This window comes from Acomys minous, assembly GCF_964271855.1.
Source record: "Acomys minous genome assembly, chromosome: 15".
Lineage (NCBI taxonomy): Eukaryota > Metazoa > Chordata > Mammalia > Rodentia > Muridae > Acomys > Acomys minous.
In genome coordinates, this window is record NC_140497.1 from 16921109 (window position 1) to 16939006 (window position 17898).

General features: G+C 38.8%; 1 protein-coding gene across 2 annotated transcripts in view; it reads right to left on the minus strand.

Moving 5' to 3' along the window:
• Window positions 1-672: 672 nt before the first annotated feature.
• The window catches only part of HOOK3 (hook microtubule tethering protein 3), a 96773-nt gene continuing 79547 nt past the window's right edge, over window positions 673-17898 (minus strand). For both annotated transcript variants that reach the window (XM_084758639.1, XM_084758640.1), the window contains exons 20-22: window positions 16022-16126; window positions 15824-15895; window positions 673-12194 (exon numbers count right to left, since the gene is read on the minus strand). In XM_084758639.1, the coding sequence (XP_084614765.1) occupies window positions 12054-12194; window positions 15824-15895; window positions 16022-16126 (318 nt within the window). In that variant the 3' untranslated portion in view covers window positions 673-12053. The remainder of the gene's footprint in view (window positions 12195-15823; window positions 15896-16021; window positions 16127-17898) is intronic.

Sequence of the window (17898 nt, forward strand, 5' to 3'; positions counted from 1 at the left end):
AGTGGCAGGCTTAGCAGGGAAGATCTGTAAGCGACTGTTCCGAGGGACAGGCTTGGGGTTAAGCTCTGAAGCATCCTATTCCACTGAGGGAATGTTATTCTTCAAATCACTTTGACGTGTTTTCAGGTGTTTCAGCATACTTGGGCTGGGCGGTCTCATGACCAAATGACTGATGAGCCCACTTGGATTAACTCTTGTTTGTTGAGCCAGTGCCTCACCATGTAGCCCTGGCTTTCCTGGAACTATGTAGTGCAGGCTCACAGAGATCCTCTGCCTCTGCCTGCGGAGTGCTGGGATTAGAGAGTGCTGGCTTGGATTACTCTTCAGGGAGGGGAAATTCCCACAATTTTAGGGTTAGATTACAGTGTCATGCTTCTACCTAGGGTCAGAACTCAAGACATCGTTCTTCTGAGCAGGAGCAACTAGTTTTCCCTTAAGCCTGGTACCTCCTCTTTCTCTGTTTCATTTTGAAATGTTAAAGTTGTTAACTGTGATGCTTCCATTTCTGGAAATGGGAGGTGGGCTAAGGCTGATAATGAGGGCGGGCCCATCCTCAATGGCTTCCAAGACTGTTAATGTCTACCTACCTAACAACAGCAAGTGCGAAATCAAGTGTAAAAATCAGACAGCTGTTAAATCTCTGCCACAAAAAAGAGCAGAAAAGACAAGATCTATGCTGGATTTTCATACAAGTCTTTATTTACAACTTGTTAACAACTGTACACTTTTTGCAGCCTTGAAAACATTTTTTTTGTACTTGAATGGGAAAATATAGTTTGACCAAATCTTAACTTTTTCATATACATGTTATATGCATATATAAACACTCATATATTAACAAGTTGGCAGTCATAAAATCAAAACAAACCAAAAGGGAATGTAGGATTAAAAACAAAAAGCCCTACCTTCTGATGGTTTCTCAGAACTTTGTTTTTGTGACTTTAAATTTCTAACTGAAGTCTCTAACAAGTCATTTTCCTCAGCAAAACAGTGGAAACACTCGCCAGATTCAAGACAAAGTAAGTAATTGGTGACCTCGGTAAATAGGTGGGAAATGCCTGAACACCATTCTGAGTGATGGTGTTAAATACGAGTTGAAGTGAGAAATGCAGAGCCTAAAGCGGGAGTCATTTCTGGATTACGATGACAAGTGATAAAACTACAAAACCATGAGTTCAACAGTCCACCAGAGTGGGGACATAACCAATAATACCCCCTGTAGAATGGCTGAAATGCAGGGTGGGTAATACCCCGCTCTGTCAAATGAAACTAGTAACAGTGATACTTTGGACTCGAATACAAGGCTTTACAGGTGGGGTAGTAGTCAACACGACTTCAACTTCAATATACTTAGGTTACCACAGGGAAACAAATTTCTTCCTATCCCTACAGTTTTGGTATTTTGAATTTCTTAATCTAAATAAGGCAAATTATTAAGCATGTTTGGATTTTGTTACCCATTACATAACAAAAGATGGGTGTTATAAATGGTGGCTAACTCTGAAAATGAGAGAACTGCAACAAATCTGGAAACCATTTTTCAGAGTAAAAAGTATTATGAACTACAGAATCTATAAATGCCAGAATTAGGGATTACAGTGATATTTTAGTGGATTTGAATTGTAACTAAAGTTATTAAAAGTAAGCTGTTATAAAAATTAAGTGCCAGATCATTGATTGGCTTCTGTGCACAGCCATTTTCTACATTTATACTAAAATGTTACCTTCTTAGAGCACACTGAAAATTATCCTTAACCACTGGGTCTTTGTAGAATACATACTCAATTAGGCTCCCAGGAAAACAAGAAGACAAACTCAACACATCTCATTTTCTCATCTGTACTTGAATTACATAATAGTTGCACAACTTGTTTGGGAATTGACAATACTGTTGTGATTCTTCTGCCTCATTATGGAAATTAACAGAGAAAGAGAAAGCACTGTGACTTCTGAGCAGGAATTCAGCAAGCTTAGTCTAACTCAAAAGTAGGGGAGCACACCTTTAAAGCTTAGCACTAGGAGGCAGATCTTAGTGAGTGCCAGGCCAGCCAAGGTTAAAAAGTGAGACGCTGTCTCAAAAAAAAAAAAAAAAAAGTATTACTACTAAAGTATTCCAATATGCAAGGCCGTATGTTGTTGGCTTTCCAGTATTGCAAACTTTAGAAAAGCAAAACCAAATAAAACCAAACCAATGTATCTGCATGCCTTTAGAAGTCCCTTACTTTGCTTTGAAAAATTCAGATACCCTAACATAATCTTTAAGTTAGTATAGTGAAGGAAAGCTAGCGCACACTTCCGATGTTTTCATCAGCTAGCCATAGTCTATAATAGCAAATGTTTGCTTCATAAAGAAAAAACTGATTGGACTCATCATCCAAGCAAGAAAGAGCTGGAGACCATGAAGACACCTAATTATTTGGCCCTAATTGTACTTTTGAAGTAGATGATAGCCAAACACAAATTTACAGCTTATAGGGCAGAAATAAACAGTGACTTTCATGAGATAGTGAGATATAAAGATTGAAATAAGGCTATGACACTTATTAATTTTTACTTGAGAATAAGTTAAACACTTATTATCAGTTTCTCCTGGAAGTGAACTAATATAACCAATTTAAAAAGTATAAAAGGGAGAAGAACCTGAAGATATTTATAAAATGATTTAATTATATCAATTGATAAAGTATTGAGAACTTGTGCTCAGAAGAGTATACTCACAACTCAAAATATGGGCTATGATTTATCCAATGGCCAAAAAGGTTGGTACAAAACTTTTATAAGAGGGGCCGGAGAGGTGGCTCAGCAGTTAAGAGCATTGGCTGCTCTTTCAGAGGACCCGGGTTCAATTCCCAGCACTGACATGGCAGTGCACAACTGTAATTCCAATTCCAGGGGGAAAGACACCTTCACACAGACATACATGCAGGAAGGACACCAATGCACATAGGATAAATAAACAATTTAACAAAACCCTTTTATAAGGAAAAAACATTTGTCAACTGTTAATCCTTTAGCAATTGTTAGTTAATTGACTTAATTGACTTTTAAGTTGATTGGCTGCCTCTAATTTCTTTTCCTTTTTCTGTCATAGTTTCTGCATTTAAGGAAATGTTCTACACCTATGCTTTCCACTGCACATGTGTGAATACTGAACATAAAGTACTAAAGCTGAGATGGAATCTCTCCATGCAGCCTTGAATGGCCTTTCCTTGTGGAGATCCTCTTATCCCAGCCTCTCAAGTGCCAGAATTACAGGTATAAGCTACTTTTGAATTAAAATTGCCACATATGGCAGGAGGTATTATCGACTTGGCCTACAACCACTCTATGTAGATAAACAAGCTACAAGTTAGGACACTTAGAAATGTACTCATTGAACCCTTACATAGAGTATGTTTAAAACACGGTGGCTGTTTGTATTCATGTCCTCTAACGTCAACCTTGTGATCCTGCTGCCTTAGTCTGGTTGAGATTATGGGTGGGTGCCACCATCCCAGCTTTCTAAGTTTTTACTCTGGAAAGGAAAACCAGGTCTCTATTTCCTTAAAGTTGAATGTAGATGTCTCTATTTCAGTGTTGCTTTCTTCTAGGTGACTGAATTAAGTAAACTCCATCAGTAGAAGGGAAGAACCTACTACAGCAACATGAGAGACAGAGACATAGAGACACACACACACACACACACACACACACACACACACACACAGAGAGAGAGAGAGAGAGAGAGAGAGAGAGAGAGAGAGAGAGAGAGAGACAGAGACAGAGACAGAGACAGAGAGACAGAGAGAGAGACACAGAGAGACAGAGAGAGACAGAGACAGAGACACAGAGACAGACGGACGGACGGACACACACACACACACTGAAGCCAGGCAGGTGTTGTGTAATTAGCCACATGTTCTGCTACTGGAGCTATACCCCCACCCCAGCCAAAAAATTCTTTTCAAACAAAACAAAACCAAAAGTAAATTTTTTATGAGCCAGGCTCCCCACTCTCTGGCAGTATTCATGAGTTACTGTCCCTCCAACAAGTATCAGTACTGTTGATCAGTCTCTAACATAAGTGTTACATTCAGTTCTGGCTCTTAAGAAACTCACTCGCTGGCACAAGATGAAGCCTTTGCAAGATAAATTTAAGGAAAAAAAAAGTCAAGGTTAAAAGAAAAACCAACCTATCACTGTACTACTAATATTTTTGTAGCATCTGGCATCTAGTGCCTTTCCTTTTTAAAATCCCCTATCCCCCATTATTATTATTTTTTTCCTTCTTAAGATGATCTGACTTTTCAGTTTCTGGAATGTTTTGTTTTTCCTTCTCTCTTTGGGTATTTGCAATGGTGGGGAGAAAAGTTAGAGACAGTCTACAGGTTTTCATTTTTAGGAGACAATCCCTCAAAGGATAAAAAAAATCTCACTAAGCAGAAAGGTGTTTAGTTTTATTCTTGAGAACAGTTGCAAGTGTGTTTGTACTTGAGAGGTGTTGGTGTGCTGGGCTTGGAGCTCGGTGGTAGAGCACCTGCCCTGAAGTTCATGAGGCCCTAGGCTAAATTCCCGGCACAAAACCCAAAAGCTGGCTTCACAGCGTTGTTATGAAATAGACTCTGCAGTAGCAAACCCAGTCATAAGCATTTTTCCAGACTTCGATTCACGACACCAAGGTGCCAACTGGGAATGCCTAAGTAAAGCAGAAGAGGAAAAGAATTATCTGGTATTAGTATAAACAACCTATACCGATAAGGATGGCAGATGACATTAAAATGCCTGTCTCTAATAAAGCAGAGTACAGAAAGGATATACAGTGATCACTGTCTACAGGTTCTCAAGTACATCAAGACTACGCGTGGGTTGGTTCTTCCCTCTTTGTCACTTCAGACAAGGTCAGTGAGCTCAAGTGTACTCACCACATGTTGGGATTTAGTCTTACTTACTCGCTTGTTCCTCTCATGATACTTAATTCCTTTAAATTCAAAGTAGATATAATTTGGGTTTTAATAGCTCTATGGGAGGGAGCTTTTGAGATAATGGGCACCTCTAATTTCATCTTCAGCCCTCAACACCTGCTTGTGAGCCTGCGGTAATGCATCAGATACATAAAGGCTTACTTTTGAGTATGTTTTTAAAAAATCCACCTTTGTCTTCATTTACAGACATTTTATGGAAGTACAATGTATAATTGGGAAACATAACATTAAAACAATGCTTTGTAAACTATAAAACATATGATATAGATACTGTTGCAAAGTTTGTGATAATTTCAGCCATCATAGATTTTTTTTCTCATCTCATCAAATCAGTTTCTTTTACTTAGTAACTGTTCAATAGTTAAAAAGAAATGTGCCCCCACCACTAACATACAGATTATATGCTTAGTTAATACTCACCAAAATACAATTAGAAATTAATTTTGGTCTATTCTTTTATCAGATAAATGTGCAACAAGGATAGAATATTTTATTGACTAAAATGTAAGGGACATCTACTACCCACTTCTCTTGGCCTAAGTATCTGTTAATGAGGCTGCTTGTTATCCCAGTATCTGCTCTGCTCCCTATAGTGGATTTGTTTTAATAGCCATCTGTGACTTTTTAATTTCTATTCTTACATAGTACATTCAGTCTTAACCTTACAGTACATTACTAAAACTGTAAGAAAACAGAAAAATACTGCGACATGTAAAGCAAGTCGTTGTATGTCTAGTTTTAAATGTGTGTGTGTGTATATATACAGAAACATACACATATGCATGAGATTTATATAAACATATATATCATATGCATTTATGGACCCCCCACATAATTTCAGACTTCATATATAAGCTATAATTAGGCTCAGAACTCTTATTTTTTGAACCAATGTTCCTCTATTACTTTAGTGTAATTGGAAGAATTCATATTTAAAGCATTAAATATAGAATTTATGGCTTCCCAGTCATGATAACCTAAATTGGACTGGTGAGAAGCTGTTTAAAGTAACCAGCACACACTTCCCATGCCACAACTATTGGCTTAAGAGCAGGAAAGGCCACTACATTTGGGTTCTCTTTTATTTTTAGAAAAATGACTCTAAACCTAAGACTGATAATGTGAAGTGACAGAGAGGGTTAGAAGTTACTGTGTTGTTAGCAAGCAAGTTACTTATTAGCAAATTATTTTATGGGCTTCTAGCTGAACAGTATTTATTTTAAAAACTTAGAAAGTTGTGCTAAAATTGGACAAATATTCAGTGAAAAGCATACATCAATCACTTAAATATTCATTATAAAAAGTAAAATATTGTTTGAGATACATTGAGAATAGCCTTCCTTATAAAAAAAACTTATAGGATAGCCAATCAGTTTAAAAGAGTAAGTTCTGAAACCTCTTTCTAAATGTAATAAAATTGGGTTAAAAAAAAAAAAAGCAAGCCAGGGATGATGGTGCAATCCTTTAATCCCAGCACCCAGGAGGCAGAGGCAGCCAGATCTCTGTAAATTCAGGCAAGCCTGGTCTACACAGTGAGTCTCAGGACAGCCAGGGCTACACAGTGAGACCCTGTATCAAAACCAAACCAAACCAACCATCCAACAACAAAAAAAGGTTGAATCACTTTTAATTCTGACAGGACTACAGTTAACAAGGTTACTTTCACTGGATAGAAAACCGTTTTAAGTCATGAAAAGGAAACAGAACATGATAAAATCATTTTTATAGATTTGGATATACCGCTTCACTAATTCAGTCATCAGCACTAGGGACTGAACATAGGGTTTGAGTATGAGGGGTTATAGGCCTTGACTCTCATTCTATTTTGTTGGGCACACTCTTTGGGGGAGGGAGGCTAAGAACGGGGTCTCTCTATGTAACAGAGCCCTGGTTGTCCTGGAACTTCATCTGTAGATCAGGCTGGCCTCATACTCAACAGATGTCTGCCTGCCTCTGCCTCCTGAATGCTGAAACAAAGTCTCATTGTATAGCCCAGAGTAGATTCCAATTTGCATTTTTCTAGCCCCAGGCTTCTAAGACCTGGGATTACCCTACATATCACACAGGTCTCACTGTTAAACACAAAGCTGAATCAGGTTGATACAGAAGGAAAAAAAAATCTCTTCATAATACAAGGATAAAAAGTTCATATACAGCCAGACTTCGGTGGCACACGCTTGTAATCCCAGCACCCAGGGAGGCAGAGGCAGGCGGATCTCTGTGAGTGTGAGACCAGCCTTGTTTACAAAGTCCAGGACAGCCAAAGCTACACAGAGAAACCCTGCCTTGAAAAACCAAAAGGGGGGGGGGGAAGAGGGCAAATACTTGGGGCTGGAAGGATGTGCTCAGCAGGCTGCTCTTGCCACATAGGGCGGCTCACAGCCACCTGTAACGCCTGCTTCAGGGCACCTGATGCTCTCAGTTCTGGCCTTCATGGATGGCACTTGCATGGATCCTACCCAACCCCCCTCCTCCACCAAATAAAAAATACTAAGTCTTAACAAAACAAAACAAAACAAAACAAAAAACAACCAAAAAACAAAGGTCCAACTATTGTCCCATGGTTTAATGAACAGAAAGATGAAGGAATTTGGTACTAACATGATTTTCACCTTAGCAAAAAAGATGCTAAACACTCCCCTTTCACTGTGGGGTCAAATTAAGTTCTTAAATCCAAGTAGGTAGAAACTAGCTAGGTTTCTATGAGGTATGGGTGGTGGATGTTCAGGAAAGTACCACATTTCCAAACTGGGCATAATTACAACATTCATAAACTATAAAAAAATGTGGAGGGTAAAGAAGATATCTTATGTAAAATGATTAAATAAATAAATAAAAGGAGAAAAAAAGTTTAAAATTTATGTTTTGATTAAAGGTAACTCATACTGAAATAAAGATTTTAAAGTTTAAACTATGATTATAATTAGAAAAATAGATCAATGCTTATGTGAGAGCAAGAGAGTCTACAAAAATTATGTATATATAACACACACACACATACACACACACAGTTTTTGTTTGGTTGGGTGATTTTTTGAGACAGGGTTTCTCTGTGTAGCCCTGGCTGTCCTAGAACTCACTCTGTAGACCAGGCTGCCTTCAAACTTCAAGAGATCCTCCTGCCTCTGCCTCTCAAGTGCTCGGACCAAAAGCGTATGCCACCACTGTCCGGCCTACTTTTTTCTTTTTTGAAGACAAAAATCTCATATAGCTCAAACTGGCTTCAAACTCTTTATAGGCAAATACACCCAGTTTACATGATGTCAGGGATTGCACCTAGTACATTATGCATATTAGGCAAGTACTCTACCAACTGAGCTACATCCTAGCCCTCACAAATACTTCCTTTACTTAACAAGAACTGCTATTGAAAGGTGAATAGAACTGCTCATAGAGAGTATCTTTATTTCCACCAGACTTGTCGGAGACTTAATCCCTCCCTTTCATGTATTTGTACAGCATGGATCTGTAATACCCTAGTGAAATCAGACTGGTGGTTCCTACTGCTAACAGTTAGCTTGATTTTGTGCAACGGGGTTCTTATTACATTAACCAAAGAACTTCAAGAAAATTGGACAGTGTTATCATTATTATAATTTAATCATTACATTAAGCTAATTTTACCAAGGTAACAGGAATAATCCAATATGGATGATCTATTTAGGGACTTATTACCGTTAGGTAATAAGAAAACTATGGCACAGCTTAAACTTTCTTTTTTATAGATTTGTATGAATGTTCTGCCTTCATGCATGTATGTACACCACATGGATGCCTGGTGCCTGTGGAGGTCAGAAGATGGCACTGGATTTCCTGGAATGGGAGTCACGATGGTTGGGTGTGAGCTTCCATGTCAGGAACTGTACCTGGGGTCCCCGGATGAACAATAAATGCTCTTAAATGCTGAGCCAACTTTCCTGCCACAGTTTTAAAAAAAATTACTGAAAAGTATGTACCAATGTGTATTGGTAGTTATTTTCTTTCAAGTGCAAGAAACTATTACATTTACTGGATTTTTTCCTATCATAATCATAAGTGCATACTGTGTAATGTAAATGGTCATTTTAAAAAAATCCTTTGCTTTGCGCCGCCTCCCCCACTTTGTAAACCTAATCAGAAGGCACAGAGCTCAGATACTGGTGACAGCTCCTCCAGCCTGACACATGACACCATCCTCATTCCTTTGCCAATGTCAGGACAAGATACATGGGGCGAGCATAGGCGGCTTCAGGAACGTACCATAAAAAGGCGTGTGAAGACACAGCCAAGCATAACAGAGACCACGCAACGTTCCTGATCACTACCATAGAGACTGTAATCCCCTAACCCTGACCTAACCCACACAGTGGAAGAATTGCCACTGCCATATTTAAGTTTTATTCTTGGCTTTATGACGCCTAAAGTATATATTCAGATGCTGTTTCTTATGAAAGCATGTTTTATTTTATTCTGAAATATCATGAGAGGTATTTCTTCCATTTCTGAAGGAAATCCACCAAACATTAAAGACAGAGCAAACAACAATGAAGGATATAAACACTGAAATTAGCACACAACAGATGCCGAAAGAAAAGCAGAAGCCAAATTTCTTTCTGAAAGCTTGAGGCATTTCCAAAACATCTAGAGAGAGTATCTAGGTAGGTGATGTGTCCATAGAGAGGGCAGGTAAATAAAAATGAAAATGAAAACATTGAGATGTTTTTACCTCACAGATAAAATCTAACTGAATAGTAGCTTTGAGAGGCTCTTGTTTTCACATTTATTTTATTCTACAGGTATGATTTCTCAACAACCAGTAATTTGGTTAAGAACAGCGATCATAGACCAATTTGATTTAAAAATGGTTGAATCTTAAATATTCTGTGAACTAAAGATGAAGTGAGAACTATTTTAAAGTTTTTTTCTTTTTTAAATCTTTAAAACATATTTACCTCTGTGCACGCCTATAACTGTGTGAATGTGGAGGCTAGAGGCCAGCCCTCGGGGGTAGCTTGTTCCCTCGCCATCTGAATGTCAGGAACAAGCTCAGGGCCTCAGGCTTGGCAGCAAATAAACTGGAGCCAGCAAGATGGCTGAAATGGAAGAGTATTACTCTTTTATTTTCAAACTTGCTATATCATGCGGGCATGGTGGCACATACCATAGCCTCAGCCTCTTACAAGGAAGAGGCAGGAAGATGGTTTTAAGTCACAGGATTTGAGGCAGATGTGGGTAACACAGCTAGATTGTCTTCAGACAAACAAACAAGCAAGCAAAAAGCAGACCTAAAAGATCAGGTCTGCTCACCCTGAAATCCCACAGTGCGGCGTCCTAACAGCTCTCGCCACTATCTCTAGTTCTTGCTGCTTTATGGTCTTCCTCGGCAGACCCCTCACAGTGTGGCTACACATCTGCAATGAATAGTTTTCAAAGAAATGATGCATGTTGCGTAGTGTCACTTCTCTATGTTCTAATACCTTTTTTCAAGAAAAAAAAAATTCTAAGAGCTGAGTATGTTGTTCATGCCTATAATCCGAGAAGATCATGTGTTCAAGGCAGCTTGGGTCACATAAAGACTCTGTCTGACAAAAACAAAACAAAACAAAACATGCAAGACACATCTAGGTCAACTTTCATATAAAAGAGGAGGGAGTTTAAATGAAGCACTTGAATATAGTTTCTGAAAATTCTTAACCACATTACACTTGATTTAAAGTTATTTGTCTTTTATACAGAACTAAATGACACCAGAACTTCCAAATAGCAAGTATATAAAGCAATATCTTCTATTTAGACAATTTACCTAAAAACAAACAAAATAACCCTCTGACCTAATTTCAGATTTCTTTTGTCTGTTAAAAAATGTGGTATGCAACAAGAAAAAGGCTGGAGGAAACCTTAAATATAATTTGGGATCAAATACACATATCAATATAGAAAAAGACAAAAGGTAGATTATTTTCAAATAAATGATAGTTTAAAATTATATAATTCCTTATATAGACAAAGTGCTTCACATGGTTGCTTAATAGGCCTTCATCTACGTAAGTAAGTGTGGTGTACAATGTAAGCACTTTGAACGACCCAACAAAATCTCTTACATTACCAATTGTTGGACTTGTAGGTAGAGTTAAGAAAAACTGTAAAGAGCTCTGTTATAATATTGCATACAGAAAATCATGTCCTGATCTTAATGAAATGGTATTAAGATATTAGCGATCAAGATTAATTGAGAAAAGATAAAACTCACAGAATATATAAAGCATATGAAGTATGACTCAAAGAACTGCCCCAAAGATAAGGCTACTTATATGAAAAATAAATCCTTTACATGTGGAGAGCAATTAAAAGTGTGTGGCTAGAAGATGATTCTTAGCTACTAAGAGATTCCAAATGGAAAAAAAAATCCTGCCAAATTTTATCCTCTGTAATTTCTACCCAAATATCTTCACCAATTTCACTTCTGCCAGCAAACAAGACAGCAGGAAATAATGACATTTTACATACTTATATTTTAAAATGAAATCCAAAACTTAGAATGAATCTAATTTCTCCCTCTGAGTGACCCTGCCAGGTGCCACAGGTCTAACTAGCACCTCCTCCAATGTGTTTGTCTTTGCAAAAAGTGCACTTGACACCACTTCATATAGTACAGTAGATATTTAAGTTATCTGAAGTGCATTTGGAGAACAATCAAAACACAGATTAATATACCATAAAAAGATTAATTCCCTTTAAACAAAGACATTCTTATAAAGTATGGTAACACAGTAGGCACGATAAAGAATATAAATTGTGTATCAATTATTGGCAGAAAATCTGATTCTTTACAAAGCCCACACAAATGGGGAAGAAGACATTTTCATACAAAGAAAAGTATTACACTATTATACAACACTTTTAATTGTACATTTACAAATTTTTGGCACATTAAAAGGAACTGAAAAGACCATAAAGGACAAAGAAACTAAAAGAAATGAGAGAAAAATCCTCACATGAGAAACACTAAATATTAACACAGGAGAGAAATAAAATAAGCTGGCTGAATTTCCTGAAATGTTGTTATATGTAACAGAAGTATGCTTTTTAAAAGTTCCTAACGGCAAGACCTCTCTACCTCGCTGTGGCTGGCTGGACATGGCCTGGGTAGGATCTTCTTGTGCTGGTTGCTTGCCTTTGCCTAGCTAGAAATGACTGCCCTGTCCCTGTGCTAGCTAGTCTGTCTTCAGCCGCCTTTTTATGTAGAGTCATTCCCTGTAACATTAGAAGAAAAACAAAAGTGATCAGTGAAAACATGGAATATATTCTTACAAAAATAAATGTCATCATGCAGAATTTACTACAATGAATAGCATAGCATATTTTATTAGGAATATTAATTCTACTCATTATGGCTTAAAATTTTGTGAAATCTTTTAATTCCATTAATTAAGTACAAATCTTCCTTTGGAAAAATTAACACTTAATTTTATCAGTTTACAACAATCAAAACTGGAGAATGATTTTTAGAATACATTACACATACTTTTCTTTCAAATCAAATAGTGATTTTCCAAGAATAGTGCAATTGATTGGTAGCAGCTGATTCACACAATTTGTGGAAGTCACAGAACTCATGAGAAAGGAGACCACAAATGCACCTGGTTCTTATGGGGGACACCATACTAGGTACTATACATACCACAGCGCTGTTTTTCTTTACTTCAAGGCAGACTTGTATTCTCCACAAAACTAAGAAAAGCTTCTGACAACTCACAACAGAGGGCTCAACCAAGAAGGGGATCTCCCCTTGAAAGCAAAAAGATCACTTACTACCTTTGCAGGAGGCAAAAGCCATGAGGCTGCCCCTGGATGGGAGGGCACCCTCAGAATTTGGAGTAACTGTGAGTGAGAAAACAGCACCACTCTGCCTACACTGAAGACTACAGGAGAGCAGGGATGGGCCCCTTTTCGTATTCTCTAGTAAGACGATGAGTTAGTGTAGCCAAACAGAGACTGCTGGGTAATCACGCCACTACCTCATACAGGTAAGCTAATGCAGAGGAACGGAGGCTCACGATGAAGACACAGCGCACAGAAGACAGGACACTAGGAAATCCATTTCTTATTAATAACTTGCTTCTAGAAAAACACTGGCCATAGCTTTGTGTTCTGACTATAACTTCAGCCTTCCATATGTACTTAAGAACACATTTTCCCCAATGGGAAATTCTAGAATATGTTTCTTCATTTGTGTGTTTGTTTGTTTTTAATGCAGAGTCTTAAATGGAACAATTTTTTAGAATACATCACCTACACTTTCCTTTCAAATCTAATAATGATTTTCTAAGAAAAGTGCAATTGATTGGTAGCAGCTGATTCACACAAACTGTGGAAACCATAGAACTCATCAGAAAGGAGACCACAAATGCACTTGGTTCTTAACTAGTTTCTTCCTAAACTGTTTAGCCCTCCTAGCCTGGGACTAAGTCATCCAAGCAGATCTTGATCTGGTATTACTGTCTTGTGTCACCACCATGCTGGCCTCAGGGATATGTCCTGGGGAGGGTGGTGGTAGTGTGTGTGTGTGTGTGTGTGTGTGTGTGTGTGTGTGTGTGTGTGCGCGCGCGTGCGCGCGCGCGCGCACATGCGTGCAGTTATTATGTGTGTGTATAAATGCTGTGTATGCAGGCCTGTGTCACAGTTGATGTGGAGGTCAGAGGATAACTTTATGGACTTACTCTCTCCGTCCACTTTTACATAGATTCTAAAGATCTAGTTCACGTTGCCAGGCTTGTGCAGCAAGCATAACTACCTACTAAGTCATTGCTGACCCCCAGAACATATTTTTAATTCCATTTTGAATTAACAAATAAATACATTGCGGGTTTGAATAAAACTGGCAAGTATCTACTGAAAACATGTTACCTCACGTAATAAAATTACATTTTATTTTTAAAAAATTCTAATTTTTCAAGCAACTGACTGGAGAACCTGGCCTTTGTGGTCTGTGCTTTTGGGCTCTACCACTGAACAACACTTTTCCTATACTTTTAAGATGTCAGTGGCCAACACAAAGCTGTTTGAGCAACTTACTGCCTTGTCCCCGGCCAGCACTCACCATTTTGACTCCTATTTAAGTAGTCTGAGATGCAAAGCTTTCCACATAGAAGCATGGTGTTCCTATTGGTTACCTTCTGTGAACAGGACTTGCATGTATCTATTTGGAATTACTCCTTCACTCTGAAAAGTTAAAAATTAGCACTATCCCTCAGTTCCATGTCACAGATAAATAAATCTGGTTCCGTAAGAAGCCATATGTGAGAACTGTGTGAAACCATAAAAACCAGTCAAGAATTGAGGTACGGGGCTGTGAGACCAGCACAAAGCTTCAAGGAGGACAGAACAGTGGGGTTAGGGTTAATGTCCAGAGAAAGCCCCTAATGGGATTTAGTTTCTTTACTTTTAAATTTAATTTTCAAGAAATCTGTATTTATTTATAAAATTCTAACCCAAAATTATTTTCTTCTTAAAGGAAAAATTACAATAAAATATATATATATATATTTTTTGGTTTTTCAAGACAGGGTTTCTCTGTGCAGCCTTGGCTGTCTTTAGACTCTCTTTGTAGACCAGGCTGGCCTCAAACTCACAGTAATCCACTTGCCTCTGCCTCCCGAGTGCTGGGATTAAAGGCGTGTGCCACCATGCCTGGCTATAATAAACTCTTAAACTTTAACCAACACACTGGTGTACTGTAGATACAGATGTCATGAAACATACATTTTTAGCCGGGCGGTGGTGGTGCACGCCTTTAACCCCAGCACTCGGGAGGCAGAGGCAGGTGGATTGCTGTGAGTTCAAGGCCAGCCTGGTCTACAAAGTGAGTCCAGGACAGCCAAGGCTAACACAGAGAGACCCTGTCTCGAAAAACCAAAAAAAAAAACCAAAAAAAAAAAAAACAACCAAAAAAAAAAAAAAAAAAAAAAAACACCAAAAAAAAAAAAAAAGAGAAACATACATTTTTATAAAGATCTAATCACATTTTTAGGTTGGAGAATTAACCTTTAAGAGACAGTAGCAATTGTAACAGTAAAATAAAAATACTTTTATTTCAACAGGAAAGCTATTAGACAAAAGGGGAAAACTGAAAGAACAACCTAATTTCCTGTCTTAAAATACTAACATTTGCGCTGGGGAGATGGCTCTGGGTAAAGCAAGCCTAGTGACTTGTGCACAGCCCTGGAATCCACACAGCTTCCACAGGTGTTCCACAGCACCCCCTACCCATCACACACATGCACAATAAATCATTTTTAAAACCCCTAACATTCAGAGGGTAGAAATGGTTTCACTGGAAAGAACACAAAGAAAAGGAGGACAAAAGGACCAAAAAAAGGAGCCTCATGCTCTACAATCCACAGCTACGCACAGCGATGAGCAGTTACTGCCTTCCCTTACACACATCTAGTTTCTTTGCAAGTATACTGGAATATTTCATGTCAAAACCTTCAGTGGTCAAAGTCTGAAACTGAACACTTCCACATCCCTTGAGACAGTTAAACAACCTGTAAAGTAAGCCTCGTCTTGCAGAGGTGCTAACACACCTACAGGGCAAGAGCTACTGCCTCTGTTTAGGTACTGCCATGTCTGCTTCCCCTACAACAAATGGCTCCAAGGAATGCGACTAAACTGGTGTTTCCTATCCTCTGGGGATGATGGCTTCCCAATGCCTTAGCCTTATATATAGTGCTTTTCAGTTTTAAGGTCAACAAAGAGGCTTGGTTAGTGTGTGTTAGTAGACAAACGACTTTCAGATTCTCTTGGTAGAATTACTTCTACAGTAAAGGCAATATGATGACATGGTCATCGACTCTGTGTTATATTAATTACTTCTTGCTTACCATATTGTACCAGGCACTAACAATACATTTCTCCTCCATGTCTCTTTGACTCTTCGTTTTCTCATATTCTTTCTGAATTCAATATAAGGAAAATATTTACAGTTAATTGTTTAAACCCAAGAATACAACTGTATAATATAGCACAACTCTCTGCAAAAGCCCAAAACTTTAGTATTTTAGCACAATGTAGTAGCTGACCTCTAATGAGTGAAACAGCCGATCCCGCTCCTGCAGTTGGTTTTTAAGAGCTTGTATTTCTGGTGCTGCTCCTTGATTCTGTTTAGGGTCTAATGTACGGATAACCTGCAAAAATAAAAGAAAAACGTAAGCACATACATAACCTACAAATTAAAACAAAAGAATTGAGCATCTAAGCTATCAGTCCTAAAAATGAAAATCGGGCTGAGAATACAGCCCAGCGGCACAGTGTACATTGGACACACATGCCGCCTGAGAATGCAGCCCAGCGGCACAGTGCACATCGGACACACATGCCGCCTGAGAATGCAGCCCAGCGGCACAGTGCACATCGGACACACATGCCGCCTGAGAATGCAGCCCAGCGGCACAGTGCACATCGGACACACATGCCGCCTGAGAATGCAGCCCAGCAGCACAGTGCGCACCTGGCACACATGCCGCCTGAGCTTGTGTAGCTATCATTATCTTAGCACACATGAGATTCTGTGTTTGATTCCTAGCACCTCCACTCCAATCACACTAAGCAGAAAAGAAAAATAACTCTCAAAAGCTATTAAGGACATTCAAACATGGCCAGGCGGTGGTGGCACACATCTTTAATCCCAGCAGTCAGGAGGCAGAAGCAGCAGAAGCAGGTGGATCGCTGTGAGTTCGAGGCCAGCCTGGTCTACAAAAGCGAGTCCAGGATAGCCAAGGCTACACAGAGAAACTCTGTCTGGAAAAACCAAAAGAAAAAAAAAAAAGTAAACATATAAAGTAAAATAAAATTTTTGCAAATTTCCAAGATACAGACAGAAGAATCAATTCTGGATTAGTGAACATGGCTAGAGATGCTGTTCACAGCTCTGTTCTCTGAACAGAGCTCTTCTGGACATACAGAGAGAAAGGCACACAAGGGTGAATCCCAACAGGCCTGTGCCTTCTTCTGCCTTCAGTGTGGCTCAGCCATGAACATGGGATGCACCTCTCCTTGATTCACTGCAGGATTTCTGGGACAGAGGTCGTTTTGTTCTCCAATAGTTTTATTACCAAGATGTTCAAACATATAGACCTTCAAACAGTTCAAATCCATTTATTTTTAATCTGGATTTACTGATTGCTATTTTGCCATATATCTGATCTGATCTTCCCAAACACTCTCTTATGTGTTAGAAACAATTCACAGTATCTATGACACATAACCCTAAAAACTTCTGTGTGCATGTCCTGTAAGTTTTCTACTTCATAATCATAATGCTTTATAGGTGGGAGGGACTGGGGACTTAACCTGGGGACTTGTGCATGCTAGGAAAGCACTCTACCTATGAAGCATATATCCCTAGATCTCTTTATACCTTTTAAGACATGATCTCAGTAATTTCTTCAGGTTGACTTTGGGCTTTCAACTCTCCTGCTTTGGCCTTATGAAGTAGCTGGAATCAATTGGCCACAGTGTCTGTTACAACTGATTCTCTGTCCTCAATTTAGGATGCAAAGATTGATGCATTCCACCTGGCAAGCAGGATTTCTTTTAATGTGGAACATGTGGCTATATGCACCATGTGACCATAGAGGTCAAAAGATGTTGGGAACTGGAGGCATAGTCAATTGTGAGCCACCATGTGGGTGCTGGGAACTGGTCCTAGGTCCTCTGCAATAACAAATGCTCTTAATCACTGAGCCACCTCTCCAGCCCCTTAAATTTTTGTAAAAATAGATTTATTTGGTTATATGAGTATGAGTGTTTCTCTAGCATGTATGCATGTGTTTCACCTGCATGCCTGGTGCCCATGGGAGCCAGAATGGAACTGGAGTTACTGACAGCTGTAATTTGTCATGTGGGTGCTCAGAACTGAACCTGTGTCCTCTGCACAAATAACAAGTGTTCTTAACTG